The sequence below is a fragment of the Sinohyriopsis cumingii genome, chromosome 5 (assembly GCF_028554795.1).
Source record: "Sinohyriopsis cumingii isolate HCF-2022 chromosome 5, ASM2855479v2, whole genome shotgun sequence".
In the NCBI taxonomy this organism is placed as follows: Eukaryota; Metazoa; Mollusca; class Bivalvia; order Unionida; family Unionidae; genus Sinohyriopsis; species Sinohyriopsis cumingii.
This window is the reverse complement of record NC_142965.1, coordinates 32,921,746-32,943,583: the sequence shown is the minus strand read 5'-3', so window position 1 is coordinate 32,943,583 and position 21,838 is coordinate 32,921,746. Positions and strand designations below refer to the sequence as shown.

At 35.2% G+C, this 21,838-nt stretch overlaps 1 protein-coding gene across 3 annotated transcripts; it reads left to right on the top strand.

Moving 5' to 3' along the window:
• The first annotated feature begins 2,005 nt into the window (after window positions 1-2,005).
• Window positions 2,006-16,931, top strand: LOC149798901 (uncharacterized). Of its 3 annotated transcripts, XM_089957817.1 has the most exons (3): window positions 2,006-2,198; window positions 3,783-3,890; window positions 9,171-16,931. In XM_089957817.1, exon 3 carries the CDS (start codon window positions 9,704-9,706, stop codon window positions 11,471-11,473), a length of 1,770 nt encoding a protein of 589 aa, XP_089813943.1. In that variant the 5' UTR covers window positions 2,006-2,198; window positions 3,783-3,890; window positions 9,171-9,703; the 3' UTR covers window positions 11,474-16,931. The 3 variants fall into 3 exon arrangements, with proteins under 3 accessions (XP_089813943.1, XP_089813941.1, XP_089813942.1); XM_089957815.1 differs by lacking the exon at window positions 3,783-3,890; XM_089957816.1 differs by lacking the exon at window positions 3,783-3,890 and having other exon boundaries at window positions 2,006-2,218.
• Window positions 16,932-21,838: the final 4,907 nt, after the last annotated feature.

Sequence of the window (21,838 nt, the reverse complement as noted above, 5' to 3'; positions counted from 1 at the left end):
TTCACCAACAGCCCCTCCCGGATTCTTAATCGTTGAGAGCCCGATTAATCCGGTCTATATGCGATGCCATAATCGGTTTTTAACAAGAATTAATTTTAGACTTACCGATCAGCCAAATAACCTAATTGATCTACAAGAGGAGGAGTTAGTGATCACTCTGTTTGTAAGATCATTGTAAATAACCACTTAGCAGCAAGGGGGGGGGGGGGGGAAATGACATCGACGCGGTCGTCGCTGTGTTTACCGGACGCTGACAAAACTGGGATCGGCTCGCATTAAACCAAATGACGTCACCGTCGTGTAGGATGGACCGACGTCGTTTTTTTTTTACCGGCGCTGACTACACCAAATCCGCTGAGTGCAGAAAGTAATAATTAAGCAAAATAACGATTGGACAAAATGTCGGATTCGCCCCCCCCTGCTGCTCAAGGTACCAGAGCGATTAGCGGAACCCAAGCAAAAAATTGCATTGCGAAGTTGTTTTCCTGAAAGCGCGGGGCCCAAGGCGGTTGCCTTATCTGCCTTGCCCAAGCGCTGGGCCTGAACCACACAAACAACGTGGCCAGCATGAAATCATAGTATCGCTACTCCTTCTAAAAGGATGGCTGTATTGACTCGAAAATTGAACAAAATGACTTTTTATATATGTGCGTGTGTGATTTGATTTTTAACGTAGCTTTCAGTCATATCGCAACGATGATTGCAGTGTGGCAGTTTATAGTGATGTCTAGTAATGGGGCATCATGCTGCAGACATGTATATGTGCCACCCAGTCACATTATCCTTACACCAGAACGACCAGTCCTAACCTCTTAATGCTGAGCACCTAGCGAGGCAGCTGTTAGTATAATTTTTTTTGTAATAAGTCTTTGGTATGAACTTGTTCTGTTTAGTTCGTCCAATACATAAATGGTGATAATCTGATCTCAAAGGACGAGGATAGAGAGAACATGTTTACGTAGGACAGTGGAGATCTGATTTAATCAGACTGGGGTATACTTCACACCTTTTTTCAAACTCCGCCATATGCATACTACAATACCCAGCAACACTGTTTTGCCCACACTCCGAGCTTTACTTTCTAAATCAAGTACACTTAGAGTAAAGACCATATCTAATTAATGTTCTTAAACAATGACCAAAAAGTATAACAAGTTATAAATACTTCTTCAAATTGAATATATATATATATATATATATATATATATATATATATATATATATATATATATATATATATATATATATATATATAAACACCTCGTTTGAACCTGATTCAAGGGGCTGCTATGCTGGCCTGACGGGCAAGTGTTTTTAACCGACTAACAGTCGTTCCAGCGGGATGGACCCGAGTCAGTCGACATTCGTCGTCGTTTCGATATATGGGGGCCATCGAGTCAGTTGATACTCGTTTCGATAGGGCCGACAAGCCAGCTCCCCACTAGGCTAGCCAAGCTTGGGTATAACACCTTTTTTCACACATGTTTTAGTAAACATTAATTTATAATATACTAATGGAAAGTTATATTATGATAGAAGGACAACTTGAGAAAGAAATCTATTTTGCAAATACGGCTTGATAATAGGATAATAAACGTATATCTTTTAACAGAAAATAGATTTTATAATCTGTTATTACAACATTTCGATTTGAAAAACAATATATTGCATTGCATCAACTTTGTCATATGCATTCCGACGTTTGGCGGTGCTCTAAAACTGTGGAGGTTACGTATAACAAAAACCAAAAAAAAAAAAGAGGAGAATATGCACTTTATTTAGTAAAAAGGAGTAGATCAGAGGTGTGGTTCCAAAAATTATTACTATTCTTTTGATCAAATATTTATTTTCAAATGGTCCATTAACTGAAGTAAACAGTAACGACAATAGAGTCAAGCTCAAAACATGAAAACACTTAACTAAAAATAAAAATGCATATGTTCTTCCCATGTTTATAAAATAGTCATATCGAATATTTAAATCAAGATCGCCCTTTGGAAACTTGAATGTCCGGTGAAACAAAGGTTTGCAAATCGATGGCTATTTAAGGCGTGATTTGAGCAGCATCTTAAGAAGAGCTATACTTTTGCAAGGAACAGCTCTCCACAAAAGTGTTACCAGATGCTAGTCTGTTTGCTGTCGGACGGATGGGGACGTTAAATGTCGCTACCCTGCGCACGGAGTAGAACGATGCACAGGTATAATGTAGTCCTACAATGTAAGACATAGAACACGTTTTTGTTTTAGTGCTACATAAGATAAATATCTGCGTCAAGATCTTACATATAGGACTAAGGTATAATGATCACTTGCCTAGTGCTATCCGAAAAATACAAGGTGTCACCACTGAGGTTCTTGGACACTGGTACACTTCTTGCTCATTAATTTTAATCAGTTCAGTTCAGTTCAATTATACACCACAGGAGTCTGACGTTTTATCAATAGAGTACGATGGCAACAAGAAATCACCTTTTCGGTTCCATAAAATAACACAGTTGTTAATTTATAGTACGGGTGGCACGATTTGCCCTGATACACCCAAATACTACCCAAATACGTAGAGATAACAGGCCAAATTTAATATTTCATCTCGGTTAAAAAATATAGTATTTTTTAGAAGGTCGAAGCATCAGAAATAACAAATTAACAAATAAAGTATACTCCTTTTCATGGTTTTTGCTAATAGCAAGTGCAGACAACTTTTTTATTGCATGCAAAAAAAAAAAAGATTTTCCCCAAAAGTGAGCATTTTTTTGTGCAGTGTATATATTGAAAACAAATCCAGTAATGGAAAGATTTTTTTGGCTAATTAATGAAGCAATCACTAGAGAATATAACTAGACTCTTCTTGAGGCATAATTTACAAATGTATGTGGTATATAAAAGGAAATTTTGGGGAAATATGCCTCAGACAATCCAGAATTTGCAGCTTTAATTACTCAGAATTTACAATTATGAGTGAATGTCCAATCCAAAAGCCATATTATGTGTAAAGCTTGTTTTTAATCATGTTTTATTCATGTGGAAGTGAAAAACAAAATGGATTGGTAACATCTGCCTCTTTACTTTTGAAAAGAAATCTATAAGGACAATGTCATAAGACAATCCAGATATTTCATCCTTTTAAATGCGTACCTGTATTAGAAATTCTTTAGACTAATTCATCTAAAAATATTGTTTTTATGACTAAAAGTTTACATAAAATATTTTTTTCTCACAAATATATACCTTTTATATATATTTTTTTGGATTATTTTGCAATTGCTTTATTGCATAGTTGGATTGTGCAGGCATTTTTTGTCATAGCAATATTAACTTATTTTTTTAAACAGTGTAAAATGACAATAAAATCACAGATAAATGAAGATATTTATGCAGAGGATATGGATGCTACAACAGCCTGAGCTGTGAGTAACCTAAAAAACATCAAACGTTTCTTTGAAATTATTACAGGGTTGGGGGTATGGGTCATATTCTTCAAAGAGAAAACAATCACATCTCATCTGTGAAGATACAATTACAAATTTGTATTAATCTTTTTTACTACTACATTAATTCATATCCAAAGGTATCAAGTAGGTTTTATACTGATTTGTAGCAGTAATAATAAAAACAAACGACTGATTACAGGTAGCGGTAGCAACGATATTTATATTGAGTATACACTTGCTACCAAAGGAGTCTGACATTTTGTCAGTGAAGTACCTTCAATACATCACCTTAAAGTATTATAAATATATGTTTATTTATTATTTTCATAAGGTGATTTTGTGTTGTCACAGGTTTTGTTGTACTTTATTGATAAAACGTCAGACTCTGTGGTTGCTACCGCTACCAGGTGCTCAAGGGAGAGAACTGACACATATTTCCGGTTAAAGATGAGATGGAGGGTATGTTATAATACAACCCTATTCCCACGAAATGAAGATAAGTACCACAATATTCTTGACAAATTCTATATTTAGATACATAAATAAAACCTTACCCGCGTGAAACCTGCCATGATCCACACGTTTTGTGGATTTTTCATGAAAATATTCTCTGAGCCATATCAAATTCTTACCAATAACGTATAGTTTCAAAGAAAAGCCAAATGGTTTCCTTTGCGCAGGTTGTCACGTAAAATGTTCCCGCTATTCATGAAATTATCCAATTAAAGTTAAAAGAATGGAAGCCCCGTAAAGAGGGGTGCCCTCTCTGTACAAAAATAGTAAGATGGTGGCACTCAGCCCAACTGAAGTGCCCTCTAGGTACATTGTTATTGCTAAAATATGACCCAAATATACCCAAATACTACGCAGTTACTGCCCAAATACTCTAAAATGCTGTCCAGAAACAAGCACGTCATATATATATATATGCTTAAGATAGATATGTCGCTGAAAAAGGGTTAGAATGCTGATACAGTGAGAAAAGCAAAAAGTTTAATTTTCCAGTGAGCATGTTTTGGTCAAATTGCCATTTATAAAATTTGCAAATCTTTACATTAGAGCTAGAAACTTTATCAAATTTCTCCTTTTTCGTGTGTAGATGTGACTATATGAACAATATTGAAAGCTAGACTATTTGTAATGATTTATTTATACCCACAATTTAAGGATTTATGAACACTTATTTTATCCACTTAGCCTTGAAATTGGCAACATGCATCAAAATATTTGACAAGCCAACTTTAATGCTGCAAACACTTATTTTTTTTTCATTTCACTTGATTTTCATTATACCTACGCATTTTAGCCTAATGGGCCCTCTCACAAAAAGATTCTTAACTCCTAAATATTGTCAGTCATTTAAGTAATATGTGCAAAGGTGGTTACTTATCTCAGATCAGCTTATCCTTGAATCACCTATGATGATCAGGTGTAATAAACTAACAGCTGTAATATAATAAACTTTGGGAGTAAAACATCGTGTTTTTCACATAATGCATCATGTTCTAGCAGTATGCCCTGTTAGCTCTTTTGTAGAAAATTCAACACAGTGCTTGTTTCAGATTGCATGAGCAAGTCGTGTTTCTCTTAAATTTTGGATGTTAATGTGTTATCAAATTTAAGGATTTGCAAGGCTGTCAGTGTGTAAAAGAAATTCCAGTAGATTATGAAATTTATTAGATCAAACTTGGTAACAATATTTTGTAGTATATGCTGTATCAAAATTCTGTGTGCGAGTAGTTCCCATAACAGTGTCACTCACAGCAGCCACAGGGACAACCTATCATAGACACTCGCTTACAAGTAAAGTCCAACTGCAAACTGCACAGATCCAGATCTGCCATCACATGCACCAGCAGATCTGGGTCTGTGCAGTTTTATAGAAGTAATCAGTAGAACAAACAAGGTACACCCAGTTCAGCAGGCTGATTATGCTATGGCAGATTAAGATCTTTGTTGTTTGCAGTTTGACTCGACTTATAAGCAAGTATAGATGGTATATTCAGTTTCTTGACAATAAAGACTGAGTTTTAAACTTGGTAGAAATGTTTGTTAGAACACACTCAATCAGAATTTTGTATAGAATTGCTCCCCTAGGAACTTAGGCTTCCTTAGCAATTAGGTAAAATACCTAATTACGACTTCCTCTCAAGAACGGCTGAGACAGTTTTGATGAGACTTGGTTGGAATGTTTGTTACGAAATGATCTATCAGAAATTCAGTCTGGGTTGGCTCCCTTTGCAGTGGTATATCAGCCATATGGAGAATCTGTTTATAATGAGGCAATTATGATCAAACTTGATTGTAATTTTTTGTTACGACATGCTGTATCAAAATTGTGTACTTAGTGAGTGTTTCTCTTAAGGAACCAGGTAGAAAGTCTATTTTCAGCATTTCAGGAATGGTATAGTTAGTTCTTATGAATCATAGGAGTGTTTCCTGTAACATGCTCTATCAAAATTGTGCCTGACGTGGCTGCCCTAGCAATGGCGTGGATTCTATAACAGATATATATGGACAACCTATTCTCAGGTCTTTTTCACAGTGGCCTTGCCTGCCACAGAACAACTTTCTGTTTAAAAGTCCATTACTCTGGGATGATATTTTATTGGCAGATTCTGGACATTAGTGCCAGTTTTTGAGTTACATTGAGACAAAAGGTGCCAATGCACATTCTAGTCCAGCTGAAGTTACATAAAGTAGAGAAATAGCTAAAAAGTAATAAATACTGGTTTCTACCTGTTGCTATGAATATAATGACATAAGTGTATTTCTGCACTACTTTTGCCTTTCAGCACAGTTCTGCTGTCTTACCACTACTTTTGCCTTTTAAACCAGTGCCATGTGATCAATATCAGGCCCACATGGACTGCATGTTTTTTGTGGTTTAGATTTTTCTTGGAGAGGGTAATATGGTTTTTGAAAATTTGTTGACAGCCAAATGTCTCTGTTGGTTAGGAAATCATCTCATTTATGAAACTACATTCTACATAGACATCTTTTCATATGGCACGTCCAGTCAGCTGTTCCTATCTGTGACAAGTTTTGAAACTTCAGTGCCTACATAATATTTTTAAAGACATAATTACTCTCTCAGTCCTGTCAACATGCACTTTCATGAAACAATTTTCTTCATAATAAATTCTACAGGCAAATTTCAAAAGGGCTGAAAGTTTTTTACACTATAATATCGAACAAGACTAATTAAAAATTATCTGCATGTGGATTATTATTTACCTTAATTTTGTCTTTACGAAATTGGGGAATGCAAATTGGACATCTCACATCTCATTTATTATAGTACAAGTAGATGTCAGAATGTATAATACTGATTCTTGAGTCTTACAGGCAGTATTTTAGGATGTGAGGCTGAGATTTACAAAACAGTACAGACCTTAAGTATAATAAAGAATATAAATCCATATAACATGAGAGAATTGGTAAAATATGTATTCATACACTAAATTTAGACTTTCATTGCTTTAACTGTCAAAATAATGAAAATTGACTAGAGGTTTAAATCCATGGGTGTAGTTACAGCCCTCTCAACTAGGTCACTGTGCCTTATATTCATTCCTGGTTTCTTAAACTCTTCATGCTTCATCTTCATGAAAATGTATGGTAATCATTTTATTGTAATGTTGTTAATTTTTAGCTCATGACTATGGAGGTATTTCATACTACATGTATTCCAGCATTGGCATCTGCACAGATCAAACCATATACCTACGTACAGCATCATAGACTTTCTTTCCATGTCCAGGATTCCCATGCCCTCCTGATTTTTAAGGAGGTTCTGGAATCTAACTTGAATTTGAATTCAACGAAAATATATTGGAAACCTCCTTGAAAATTCCTTTTGTCATAAAATATCCTGGAATTTGATATTAAGAAGCTAAACTTAAAATTGTGTTAGAGAACATGTTATTTTTCCATGAACTTTGCAGTGAACGATTATGCAATAACCATCATTTTACTGCCTTCAACTGCAGTATTGTGTCTTTTATCAAAGTATCACACTTTAAAAATGACTCCTAAAATTTGTCATTTTCTCCTTAAAATCTCCTGGATATTAATAATCATTTTGGTGTTGGAACCCAGCATGTCCTAGGCAACACTCAGGTGTGTTGCATTTGTACTGACCTCATGGGTTCAGTAGCTGATAGAATGAACTTTGAACATTTGTACATATGTGTACATCAGTTGGAAATCCTTGGTCAAGGTTTTGATGTTTTGTTCCGGTTATTGCACACTGAATAAGTACTGTGAAACCTGGAAATCTGAAACTTGTTGAGGCCCTCTTGATGAGTACTACACCCACATCACAAAGCAGGCCACAGTGACCCATATTTCACCCTTCACTGGTTTTGGCTAAATTTTGTGTTTACATTTTTTTTAAATCTCTGTTCATGATAGAATCATAAAATGAGTATTGAATACATCTCAATTCATACTACATCCTTTCTGGAAAAGAAGGTCACTGTGATCTACATTTCATATATTACTGGCTTATATTAAGTTCTTGCATTTAGCAGATGCCCATATAGGTTTTTGGCACTGAGTATATATACATTACTGCTAGTAACTACAGCTGTAGATTCATGAAACTTTACGAGGAAATGTAACCCAATGCAGCTTGTGTTACTGGCTGTAACTGCAATGTTAATCAAAGCATTGAACTTTCACCCAGTAAAATATAACTTCAGGTAATCAACATTGAGAATAGCTTTTATAGCTTATTTTAAATACAGTAACTTAAAAAAGTGAATGTTGTTTTTATGAACTTATATTGTTACGTGTTTAGGCTTTCATAAACAGTAACAAATAAAAAGTGAAAACAACAATCTTTGTAAAATTTAACTAATAATTTATTTACCTGGAAAACAAGGTAAAAATGGAAAAAAGAACTTGTGGTCTTAAGAATCAAATCCAAACAAAATCCAAGAATAATCCAAACATTATAAATTATTAGTCCTAGTAATAAAATGTTCTAATAAATTTGAGTTCGAGTCCCAACGAAAATCCAAAATGGAAGGCAATGACTAAATTCTCTTTAGACATCGATATAAAACCTGAATACTGCGCAAAACAGATGCCCAGATGAGGGTCAACAACTCCAGTAGAACCAGAATTTCTAGAACATCGTAGAAGCTATTTAAGTCCAAAGTCACATAGTCCCAGTCTGCCTCGATTTCACTATTATCAATCCAACATTACGAATGAATAATAATAATAAATTGTTTACTTGATTCTCAATCAAGGTCAGGAACTAGGTCAGCATAAGGATACAAAGTTCTATTGTTATGTGTTTTTGACAGAGCAATCAAGTGAAACTAATTTCTGGAAAATATGAAATTCCAGTAAACAAAATTACATTACTTTAACATGTAATAATTTTTTTTTTTAAAACTTACAATTAAATTAAATCAAATATAAATTAAATATACATAACATCTATTTATATATCATAGAAATGAAAGTTATTTTCTTTCTTGTTTTGTGTCTTCTGTGTGCCCTGCCATAATTTTTATATATGTATATGGTTTAGTGATACTTGAGCACAGTTTTTGCTATACAGTGCCGATTAAAAGTTGTATAAATTTTTTGGACAAAATCATAATTTGAGACTGCCAAATGTTTTGTTGAAATGAGCTAAAACATTGATTACACTGATTTACTTTATTTCAGATCTTTTCGCCATTATTTAAAAATTTCTCAGCATTTTCTTTTTCTTTTTAGGTCCATTTTGAAAAAGCTAAGCAACTGGATCTCCAGTCACATTGTTGAAGTAAAAGACTCTGGAAAGGTCTGGTTGCAGAGAAGTCCATGGTCCAAGCCTTGCATCTATATGTATGCATATAAAGTGCAGTCACACCTGACATACAAACTTTAGAGTCATTTGAATGCTAACTGTCCTGAAGTGAATTGGATTCATGATAATTGATTGAAATGCTAGAAATCTGTCCAGGATTACAAAAGGTCATAATTGTGGACAAATTCATTTTTCTGTGCATTATTCAGAAATTGTGCTGATTGTGTTTGTTTGTTAATAATTATACATGCATGGAAGAAAAGCATTTACATGAAACTGATGTAACCCCATGACATACATTTTAACAGGATTAATAAGAGGCACAATTATAAACAGCTCTGATTTATATATAGATTCTAAATTTACAATAAATCAAAATGAGCTGTGTGTGAATGTGATTTGACTCATTTAGTCTGATACAGATGTTGTTCGATTTGATTTTAAAGTGTCTGACTACATTATGGAATGTAAAAGTCAGAACTTTCACAACAATTCTCAAAGGATGTACCACAGTTTGAGCAAGAATCATAAAATGTACAGAGGGGACAGACATTATCTAGAAACTGATCAATCTCATGCTGGTGGATGCAATCAGTCAGGGAGTTGTCCCGAAGACATGCATGGGAAACCAGTGGAATCTCAGAGTACAACTTTGAATTTAATACCAGATCCCAATAGGGATCAAAAGATTTGTACATTAAAGAGCTTCACAGAAAAAGGGTTTGAAGGTCCAGTCCTTCAGAAAAAGAGAAAACCAAGGAAGTGTCAAAGGCCGCAACAAATAACATCTTCTACCTCTCCTCCACAGATGTTAGCCACTAACTCCAAGTTAAGTCTTGTTAATGAGGAAGAGAGTAATATTAACGTGAAAGACAATGAGACAAAAAATAACTCTGGAGATGAAATGGTAGCCAAATCAAGAAAATCAAATACAGAAAAAGACAAAAAGAGTGGCAATATAATTTTAAAGATCATTGTCAAGCAAGCTGAAGATACTTGCAATGAAGATGAGAATTCAGCATCCAGTGTGGGAGAGACTTTAACCTGTGTTTATTGCAAATTAATGTTCAACAGCCAGAAAAATCTTGAATCTCATTTGCTCACATGTTCCATGATTGGAAAGATGGAAGCTAACATAGATGGGAAATACATTTGCGTTTTGTGCGGTAATCTATATAGCCTTAAGGCATCATTGCAACGTCATATGAGGTTACATCGTGGGGAGGAAAAATATCAGTGCAAAGAATGTGGAAAGCAATTTACGGATAAAAAATCATTGACAGGTCATCTAAGAATTCACAGTGGAGAAAAGCCATACACTTGTTCTTTCTGTGGTTACAAGTTTCGAGATAGCAGTACATGGAAAAAACATGAGAAACGGCATGGGGTCGAAAAACCATTTCAATGTGAAGTGTGTAAAAAGACTTTTTTCCAAACAGTTGACCTAAATAAGCATTTAAAGATTCACAGTTCAGATAGGCCTTATAAATGTACGATCTGTGAGAAGGGATTCTACCTGATGGGTGCATTGAAACGGCACCTTCGTGTTCACACTGGTGAACGGCCTTATAAATGTGAATATTGTGGACAAATGTTCACAGATAACACTGCATTACGGTGTCATGTTAGAACACATACTGGATATCGTCCATTTCAGTGTGATCAGTGTGGGAAAACATTTTCCTGGAAATGTCACTTAGATAGACACTTAAAAGTTCACAGCGGTGAGAAGCCGTTCCGATGTAAATTTTGTGATAAAAGTTTTGCACAGCATGCACAGATGAAAAATCATATTAATACTCATACTGGAGAAAAACCATATGAATGCCAAGAATGTGGAAGGAAATTTGGGGACACTAGTTCCTTATATTCTCATCGTAAGACACACACAAAAGAGAAAAACTTTCCGTGTAGGTACTGTGGAAAGTCATTTGTAAGAAACTTTGTGCTTCAACGCCATATTGCTTCAAAACATTTTAAAACAACTTGCATGTTGAAAGAAAAAAATAGCAAAGGACCAGCACAAATGAATGAAATAACATCCATGTCAAATGATCAAAATACAAAAGATTTGAAGAACATGGGTCTCCTACCCGTAAGTCCTGATGGTGACGTTAATCTTAGTGGTTTATGTGAGGAAGACCATGGACGAAAGTCACATGATGGGAAGTCAGTTGAAGACTTTATGGATGTGTCTATCAGGGCAATAACTGAAGCAGAGTTTAACTAATCTGATGGAATGATGTAGCTTTATCACATGTTCAGCAGCCATGATACCAATTTTCACATGTATCCTACACTGACCAGTCCTGCTATTGTCTGGCTTAGACATTTTATCTAAGTGGATTTAGTATGCTTGTATGGTTTGGGGGCCAGAATTAAATCTAGGATAAAATATTACTAACACATTAACCCCTGGGGGTTTTTGTTGTTTTTGCCTGAAATTGAAGTAGGAAACACTCTGAATACATCCTAATACATCAACCTCCAGGTGATTTTCCAATAACTTAATGCCTAGTTGTGCTAGAAACATCATTTTTCATTGGCTATTTGGCTCGTGCATGAGCTAAAGGGTAAAAGTTGGAGGTTGTTTTTTTTTTCTTAACGGACCCATTATTTTTGTATCAAGACCATTCTTTATTCCAAATGCCCATCTTATCCTACTTTTTGCAAAGGTTCATCTGTCAGTTTGCAGTTCATACCGGTCTGCCTTAGATCTGAGACCAAAAAGTCTAAAATCCAGACAAAAAATCAGATTCCGACCATGGGCGAATTTTGGGTGGGAAAAAATCAGATCCAAAAGTGAGGTTTTTCCCTCTGGATTTTTGTAGTGCCACTAGAACTTCCAGATTATTTGGTATCATTGTAGAGCTACATCTGTCTGCCTTTCTATAATACCACCCACTTTAGTGTATTGTACATGACCTACAGAGCTCAGCAGTTGGCTACTACCTCCTGCCACGTAAACTCATCGCCGTGGGGTTAATGTGTTAACAGTAATATACAGTATTCAAGGCTTGTCCCATCCATTTGTTTTTGGTCACTGTGGGCAGTCATTTCAAGCATGTGTGAGTGGGCGATCTTGGTGAGATGGGGTAGGGTATTCTCAGTTAAGTGGCTACTGTACAGAAGCAAAGTCCACCCTTTTCCTGTGGTACATATTCTTGATTTGGATGTAGAAGATATTGGTTTTGAATTTTGGTGGCTGCAACACTTCTTCATCCTACATAGTACAGCAGAGCATAGTTACAATGAATGAACCCTGTACCAGGAACATGTACATCTTCGTAAAATCTTTCATGTACATCTTCGTAAAAGACGTTAGAATGATGTAGGTTACAGAATTACCGAGTCTGGCTTAGTGAAGTTGGCAGAGCCTATTACATTGTATTTCATTCATGAACAATTTTGTTTCCACACAATAACTTTGCTGAGCACAGTTGCATTGCATCCAGATCTGATATGCAGTTTTGTATTGATATGACCCCTTACAAATTCATCATAAGGAAATTTTATATCAGGACAATACAAAATAAATTCAGAAATCTTGTATATTCAATACATATGTATTTAGCATTTGTTGAAATAATTTTACATTTTACTATATTCAAGGAAATCTAACATTACTGACACCTTTTGGTTGCTCTTGTACAGCATGAATTTATCTTGTTGCGTAGAAAAAAGTTATCTTCTGAGATAAGGACACTTAGTTATATTCCACGTGATAATCACTTCTGTTTAAAATACAAAAAATTTTAAAAAATTGCAGCTGACACTGAATTTACATGAATCATGTGCAGTCCTTAAGCAAAACTGACACAGCTACAAGACTGAATATCTACAACTTTGAGCTACTTCAATTCTGACTGCATATATACTGTAAGGGATTGACTAGTTAATTTATGGGCTATGAATGTTCTTTCTGACTGAGATATTTTCCAGTAAACTAAGGACTGGAACAAGGTCTTTTTTGTACAACAGAGCAGAGCAAGTCAATTGTTTTGAAACATTTACTTTCGAACACACACAGTCTCATAGAAAATTAAAATTAAATGATATCTCCCTAATAGAGATTTGATTTCAGCAGATGTTCTAGAGAAGTCAAGGTAGTGACCAGTGTCAGTACTACTATAAAGTTTTTACAAGCATTAGAATCAAAAAGAGGATGTCAATTTCAGCTTGTTAATGGTGTTTTTGTTTCAGTTTTTGGTTGATTGCATTTTTGGAGACTGATGATTCCTTCTCACTTAGCATCTGCAGATGTTACAATGTTGTATCATGACTTTGGGTGGAGAACCTCTGGATCAGTGGAGAGTGCAATGAAGAAATCTATTCCATGCTCCTGTGTTTGAAATTCGTATCGTTTATTTTATTATTTTTCACAGTCTCCTTATCCGATGCATTTTTTTCCAGAGAACCTGTGCACTTTCCTGTGTGTAATCTCTGGGCATTAGTTTGGTCAGTGAGAGATGCTATGGCTTGACCCATGATATCCCAGTGTGATGGATGTATTCTGGAGAAACTAACTATTGTTTGTTCTCTGTCAGACTTCCACTCAGGCTAAGGGAACCTGGGAAGCTTTTTCGTAATTCCAACGTGAGGATGCTGGTGTCTGATCTGATGATAGCTTCTGCTGCAGACCAGTTGTCCTTAGGGGCTCTGTTTGTGATACCACTTTTCCTGAAATTAATAAGACCATGCATGCATGTATGGTGAGGAGTGTTCACTGTTTGGTGAGGCAATAGAGGAAGAATCATACAGAAAAAGGAAAATAAGAAAACAACACAAAAAAATCATCTGCACATATGGAGACAAATCAGTATTTCAAGTGGAACATAAAAACATCAGCTGTGTGAGTGGATTGTATTTTAGAAGGGCGGATGTAGCCTTGTCATATTAGATAGTTTTCTTACAGGTAAATGAAAGTTTTCCTTATTCATACATGCCCACATACTTCTGATTTTAGCAGAAGGCAAGGGATTGGTTCCTTATGTCCAATACAAATACACTTTGACTTTCTGTCTATCTCTCTCTCTCTCAATTATTCATGGCTGTATGTACATGTAAAATTCACTCCATACAAACATGCAAGTGCCATATCTCTCTCTTGGCAGCAGGGAGGGTGAACAGACCACTTGCTGGAAAGTCCATTTATGAAAAATGAAACTTTATGTGGGGAAAAAAGTGAAGATACAAGGTCAATAATGTCAAACTGAAGCCTCAAACTGACCGAGATTTTCTCTAATTGGGTTAGCTTATATTGTTACTTCACTTTTGTTGTTCTTGTTTTTCTAAATTTTTATGCGTGTTTTTGTTTACCCGTCGGATACTCATTGTTGGTCGCACCCTCCCTGCTGCTGTAGTGTGTGAGTAATTAAATCATTATTATGTCAATGATGGAATCTATCACAGCTAGATTAACTCAAGAGCAACTAGAGTTAATTAAGAAATATATCCTTGTCTGTGATATTGTCAAACAGCAAATACAAGCACGTCAGGAGTCTCTGGTGGAATTTGCAGAAGGTATAGAACAGTTATTCAAATCAGTTATCGAACCAACCAAGAAAATTGTTACAGCAACTGAGGTGGCTCAAAAAGCACTTGAGACATTACCTGTTGATATTATTGGACGTCTTCAAGCAGCTCAACAACCACCCCAGCAACCTCCTCAACCACCTGAAGTTCAACCACAACTCCTCAACCACAACCTGAGCCGCCAAAAGCTAGAACCAAGATAATAACCAAGTTAATAGATAAATTTAATCCTGAAGGTATTGCCAATATCAAGGACAAAGACCAAACACTTGATATTGCCGTGTTTAGATATTGTGATAATATGTAAAATCTGAATATGTTAAAACTCTAAAAGTTGCCTATTAAGGATGTATATCACGTCGCTTACTGATACTCCGCAGATCAGATCTAAGGAAGATATTTATAATTTTGACCTCTTTAACCAGAAAGTAGATGAGTATATTGAACAAGTAAGAGAAGAAAGGAGACAAAGAGAAGAAGAAATGAAGCAGCAACTTGAAAAAGGAAACGCAGAAAGGAAACAAAGAGAAATAGAAATGAAGTCGAAATTTCAGGAAGTTGAGCGAGAAAGCAAACAAAAAGAAGATTTGGAATTTGAAGAAATTTAGTGATGGAAGAAATAACGTTCTTCACCAAGTAAAAAAGAAGCAGAAGAAACAACTGGAAGTGGTCTTGTTTTCTGGGAAACTATTACCAGCTAGTTCTCTGCCAATCAGAATTTCTAATCGTTCAACACCGGCAAGGATGTTGCTGGGACATGGATTAATAAGGCCACTTCCTTGAGTAACAAGACTAACATGATTAATACAAAGAAAACCTCAGCCAGTAAAATTACCCAGCACTGAAGTTATGCCTGCAAATGTTAGTAAAATAACCAATAAAGCTGCAAATCAAAAACTAGCAGGGTTAGTTGGTTTACCCATATCAGAAATAGAAAAAATATAAATACATGTCTGATAGCAGAAAGTGGTCTTCAGTTTAGATGATATCAATTATAATAAAATGTTTAAACATGTATCTGATCCATTATTTTACATGGAAGCACCAGTTCTCAAAAATGAATCTGTGTAGGATTATCCGTGTTATTCATGTGACGTAAGAGAGCCAAATCAGCATGAATGAATCGAACTTCAAGTTCAGGATGCAAATAGATATTTCTTACCCGCTGAAACATTTATTGAAGTAGAAAGTGAAATTCTGAGAACAGCTGATACTGAATATGGAGCTAATGTTAGGGTTGGTTTTGTTAATAATGGTATTATGGCATTATTCAACAGTGTTACATACATGATTGAATGGAAGAAATATTGAAATATGCCACAATGATAATGGGTCTAGCAAGATATTCAGATGATTATTCAAGATCAGCTGGTCTGTCAATAATGTTTGTCAAAGATAATTTTGACCAACCGGATAACAGACAGTATGATATAAGACATCCATGCACAATTTCACTGTCACATATCTTTGGATTTTGCAGAAATGTCAGAAAGGTTATTTTTGGAGCTAAGCACACAGTTGTACTTGTATTAAAGGCTACAATGTGGCACCCCACCAGAGGTGCTGGTAAAGTAATACTGACAAAACTTTCGTTATTGATGCCATCAATTGAGAAAGAACAATGGTTGCTCTCTTTTATGAGTCAAGGTGGTAAATCAACATTATCATGGTTGACAATGACCACAGCTAGTGTTCAAACTAATATTGATGGTTTATTCACACGGCATATAGCATCATAGCAAGGTGTTTTTGCACCAAGACATATTTGTTGCTTTTCAAGATGCTACACAAGTAAACTCACAAGCACACAGTCCAATGATATTTGACAAACTTGGTGTTACTGAAGTTTCATTGAGGATAAACGGGCATCAAGAACCAGCTGAAGATATATATACTGAACTTTGAGAATAATCATGCTGCATGTGCATATCATCATTTGATGACATTCAAGGGATGTGATCAAAATGTTGATTCTGGTCTGCAAATATCGCAACTAAATTGTACAATGTTGTATCCAATTTATTACTTTTCTCTTGAACGTTTAGTCTTACTCAGGCAATCTGTTGTTGATATACACTTCCAAGCTCAAGCAAACGCATTACCCACTGGTGGTAATTACTGTTATATTCAGCAATAAAAAAAATGTTACTTGACGTTTTTGGTGGATGAATGAGAGTTATTGATGCCCCAGTAGAAAACATGTAATTAAATCACCCAAGACATTTATAATGTCATATCATCATGTTAGTATCATTCTGACTCCTGGTCAGATTAATAAACTTCGATCAAAAGAGGCAAAAATCTGTGGAATAAAAATAACACTAAAGAAGATCAAATCACATGTGGTCCAAATTAACTACCATTGTCAGAATGTCAACTCCAGCATTTCAATTCTGACAAACACAAACCGGTGTTAAACTCAATCTTTGTGTGGGTGCCATTAAAGATGCAGTCAAGACTGGCAGTATATTTCCACTTCTTGCAACTATACCAGCTTTAAAAGCCGCTGCAGATCCAACTGTTGCAAAACATGCTGCACTTTGTGCTTTTGGAACTGATGATGGAGTGGCATTAAAGAAAGCAACAGGAAAATGAATAAAGACATATAAAAAAGGGAAAGGGTCTAAGATTACCTGGAACCCCTCACTGGTACAGAAAGGGTCTTAGACATCCAGGACCACTTCACTGATTCTTCCTATGTCAAGTTTTGATTTAATTGATGCTGCTAAAAAAATTAAATATAAAAACACTTAAGTGGTGTTTTTATGCGTGATCAATTACCAAAACAACCAAACCGTGTTGAAACTGGGTCCAGTAATCTCAATAAAGTTCTGGGCCAGGTACTCATTGGGTTGCATACGCGATTGATCCACATGGAATTGTTTATGCTGATTTGTATGGGTTGGCACCACTGAAAGAATTTTTTAAATATGTCGGCAGAGTGCAAAGCATCTTCAAAGCACTCCAGTCTGGTGCTCAACATTACCAATACAAACAATAACTGATCTGCCAATATGTCGCTGTCAAGTAATTGCTGTACTTGATGCTGTGTCATCAATCAATACAACCTCATAAAGTTGTGCACGAGTATACAAGTATCCATCGTTTTAAACAGATCTTAAAGTATAATGGTTGATATTTACAAAAGATCTTCTAAACAAAAACAAAAAACTAACGGAATAACTCATGAAAATGTGAGTAAACCGATTTTTGATGAAATATTTGAATTATTAAATCTGGCAAATGTAGATCCAAAAGAAATGGTTGTATTTCAAGATAAGCAAGGAAAATTCAAAACCAGTAATATTTCATTGCAAGATATTATCGTTAGAATTAATGGAGTAACTGAAAATAGCATAGCTGTGTTTGATAGTAATGGAAAAATTAAACCTGGTGTTATTGTGCCAACAGTATCAGATAATATTCATGGTCACATACAAAAATCTGGTGATGCAATGACTGGTTCTCTCAATATGTCTAATAATAAAATTACTGATCTTGGAGAACCAGAATCAGACAATGATGCTGTAATGAAGAAATTCATCCTTCCAATGATGACCTAGTTATTTTCATTTAACGATGCAATAACCCAATCTAAATCTGATTATAATACTCATGTGAACACATTTTTGAATTTTCGCAAAAGAATAAATGGAATTGATGATTTTTTGGGAAAGCCAGTAATTACCGTATTAAACTCTCAGATGCAAAGAAATTACCAATATTTCAGTGTATACAGTAGCATCTGGACAAGCATTGTGGTCACCACTCAATAAATCCATTAAAGATGGCGCTGAGGTTACCGGTATATACAGGCTCTCAGTTCTTGGTGTTACAACATTTACGATATCTACCACAATTTCACGGCGTTACCCACTCCTGACACCGTTAGGTGGATCTCCTGGATACATGTTAGTACTATTGGAGCAAAATGATGAGGAAACATCTTAGTGGTACCCGATGAAAAAGAACTTGGCTTTATTTCCTATTGGTGTATTGAATTGTTTGCTAAATTCCCACCTACTTGAAATATAATGAGCATTCCGATTAATGTTCAGTGTGTTATATACAATCAAGTACGTGAATGGCAAACAAGACTAAAAAATATTGTTGACGAGTATACAGTAAAAGTAAACAAATATCGCAGATGTGTAGTTGTTGTTGACATAATTGTGTATTCAGCATATGCTTTCATCGCTGGAACAGGCGTGTTATTATCAGCAATAACAATGACATCACCAGTAATTATAACAATTTGTGTTTCAGCTGCATCAACAAGTGCCGGTGTTCTTAATATCATCCCCAAAAAAATATGTACGTGTGCAAATGCAAAATTGCACGAATATATAATAGAATTACAATGCATCGACGCTAGCGTACTCTAAATTATCTTAATTGATATCAAGTCTCTGTGATGGAAACATATCAGATTTTGAGTTTACAGAGATGATTAAGATTTACAAAGAAGTAATGACTGTGATAGAATGTACATCTGATTTAAATAATTATAATAATGTCAACTCCGAACGAATTATTGCAACAGATTGTTGATAATACAACTCCGTCAAAAACTACGAGGATATCTGCAGGCTCAACTAATCCTGAATTTAGCATAAACTTTCCAACTGCAATTCCAGTGAATGAAATAGCGTTGGCACAATTACGAGTATATTACAGCTGGCCAAATATCAAATCAAAATCATTCAGCGGATTACCAGCAAATAATTCTTTGGCATTTGCTTATAAAAAATAAACAAGATGGAACGTCCGATTGGCATGTTGTGAGTATACCTACAGGTAGTTATAAGAGTGAACAAATCAACGATGAATTCCAGCGCAGAATTAATCTATTACGCGAAAAGAATCCAAAATCGCTATCACTGTGCACAAACCAACATTATCAGCGGCGATATAAATAAATTCTAGATTATGCTGTAGATATATATCAGTCACATCAATGAAAAACAAACATGATGGCTGCTGTTGTGCTAGATTATTATAAAATCTTCAATGGACATATATCTTTTGAAAATCTGTGTGTGACCCAACATATATATCCAGGATGGCTTTGTGTGCCATTTGTTATAATAAAAACTTGATATTCAAATTTTAAAGTTAAAAGTAAAGATATGAAATCTTAATAATGCTCTTTCTCTCTCTCCTTATGACCGACATGTACCGGAGACTAATATACATGCACACTGATCTGGTATTAAATGCATGAATGCATTTTATTTTCTTCACAACATATAGAAATTCAGTGTTAGAGTGGACTTCATTTTTGTCTTTATACTTGAGGAACATTGCATGATTCTTTTTAGCTTTTGGCTGTAATTTTTGTTTTTCCAGCAGCAATCGGAATGGCCCAGTGGTCTAATGCGCTCACCGTTACGAATCACTGCATTCTCAACTCTGTCTGCGGCCAATGTGGGTACGTGATAAATCTTTTCATTAGCTTCTTGTGGGTCGGTGGTTCTTTCCAGGGTTTTCCCGGGTTCCACCTCCACCAGTTATACTGGCCACCATGTATAGCTTATCTTGTGCTGACAAAATGACATTAAATCCAACAACAACAATACCAATCCTGCAGCATATCTCCAGACTGAAGGTTTTTATTAAACCTTTACAATGCAGTGGCTGGATGTAAAAAGAACATGTACATTATATTAATGAGAACTCATGGATGCATAGGGTAAGTGTCAGAACTTGTGGGATTTTGTTTCACTTTGGTCAGGTGTGAATGCAAATTTTTTATTAACTCTTTCAACATTTATCAGTCTTTTCAATAGTACAAGATCACTTATTTTAATATGATTGTGGAAAAAAAATTGCGTGAACTTCAATAGAAATAAGAAAACAAATGTATCTATAAATTCTGATAACATTGTATTAGAAAAAGATTTATTTGTCAGAGTATAGTTATAAAATAGTTCACAAGGTATTTTCATTATGTTAATATTATCTTCAATTTGCTTTATTGAAATTATATGTTCAACATTACCTTCATTAGAACTTGGAATTGTTTATAATTTACTGAATGATCATGTTTTATTTGTCTTGGGCTTTATAAAGCATTGCTCCCAAAGAGATAACAACATATATATAACATTACCTTTCTCTTTCTCTCTTTATCTAAATTCTCTCTCTCTCTCTCTCTCTCTCTCTCTCTCTCTCTCTCTCTCTGAATCTCTTTAGCAAATCGATGCTGGGGTCATAAACAGTAAGCCATACTCATTTTATCGAAACCACTTCATGGTCTTTGGGTTCAGCTCCACAAGAAAGCGTGGTGTGCAGCACTATTCTATGCGAGAAACTACAGTATCACCATCAATATTTGCAGAGAGATCCTGGGTGTTTATTTAGTAATCCTCTACACTCTTCTCCACTCCAACTGCAAAGCTTAGAGATATAACCAAAATTGTGTGACTTGAACTGTATCTACATTTCACGAGATATGTTATAAGGACACATATATTATTAGTTGACTGTTGTTTTTATTGTTGTTGTTCTTTGTTTACTTTGGCTTATGCAATCCAACAATACAAGGAATCATTGGACTTCCAGAGCATTTAACATGCAGCTTTATTTACATCGTTGGATTCCTGCAAGATTTTCATTGCCATCATCATTTCGAAGAGTCATGATCCGTTCCTTTTTTAATACAATGACTCCTCTTTTAGGACCATTCAAGATAAATGACAGCAAGTGGGGCCCATTCCAATGCACTCCTCTTTTAAAGACCGTTCAAGACAATTTGCAGCAAGTGGGGCCCATTCCATTCTAATTCACTCATCACTATCAGCCCAATCTCGTTACGACAATTGTTGTTTTATAATTTGGAAAGATTTGAATTTGCATCTGATTTCACTCGTTGCCAATATCCATCCTTCACTGACCTTGCAGAATAAATTAAATAATTTAGTTTTTGGGACTTGCTTTGACCATTCATTCTTCTTCAGCCGGTTAAGGTGGTAACCTGGCTTTTGTCATCTAAAATTTATAAAAAGTCAAATTTGCAAATGATATTTCAATGTTACATTAAAAACTTTTCATAGGAAAA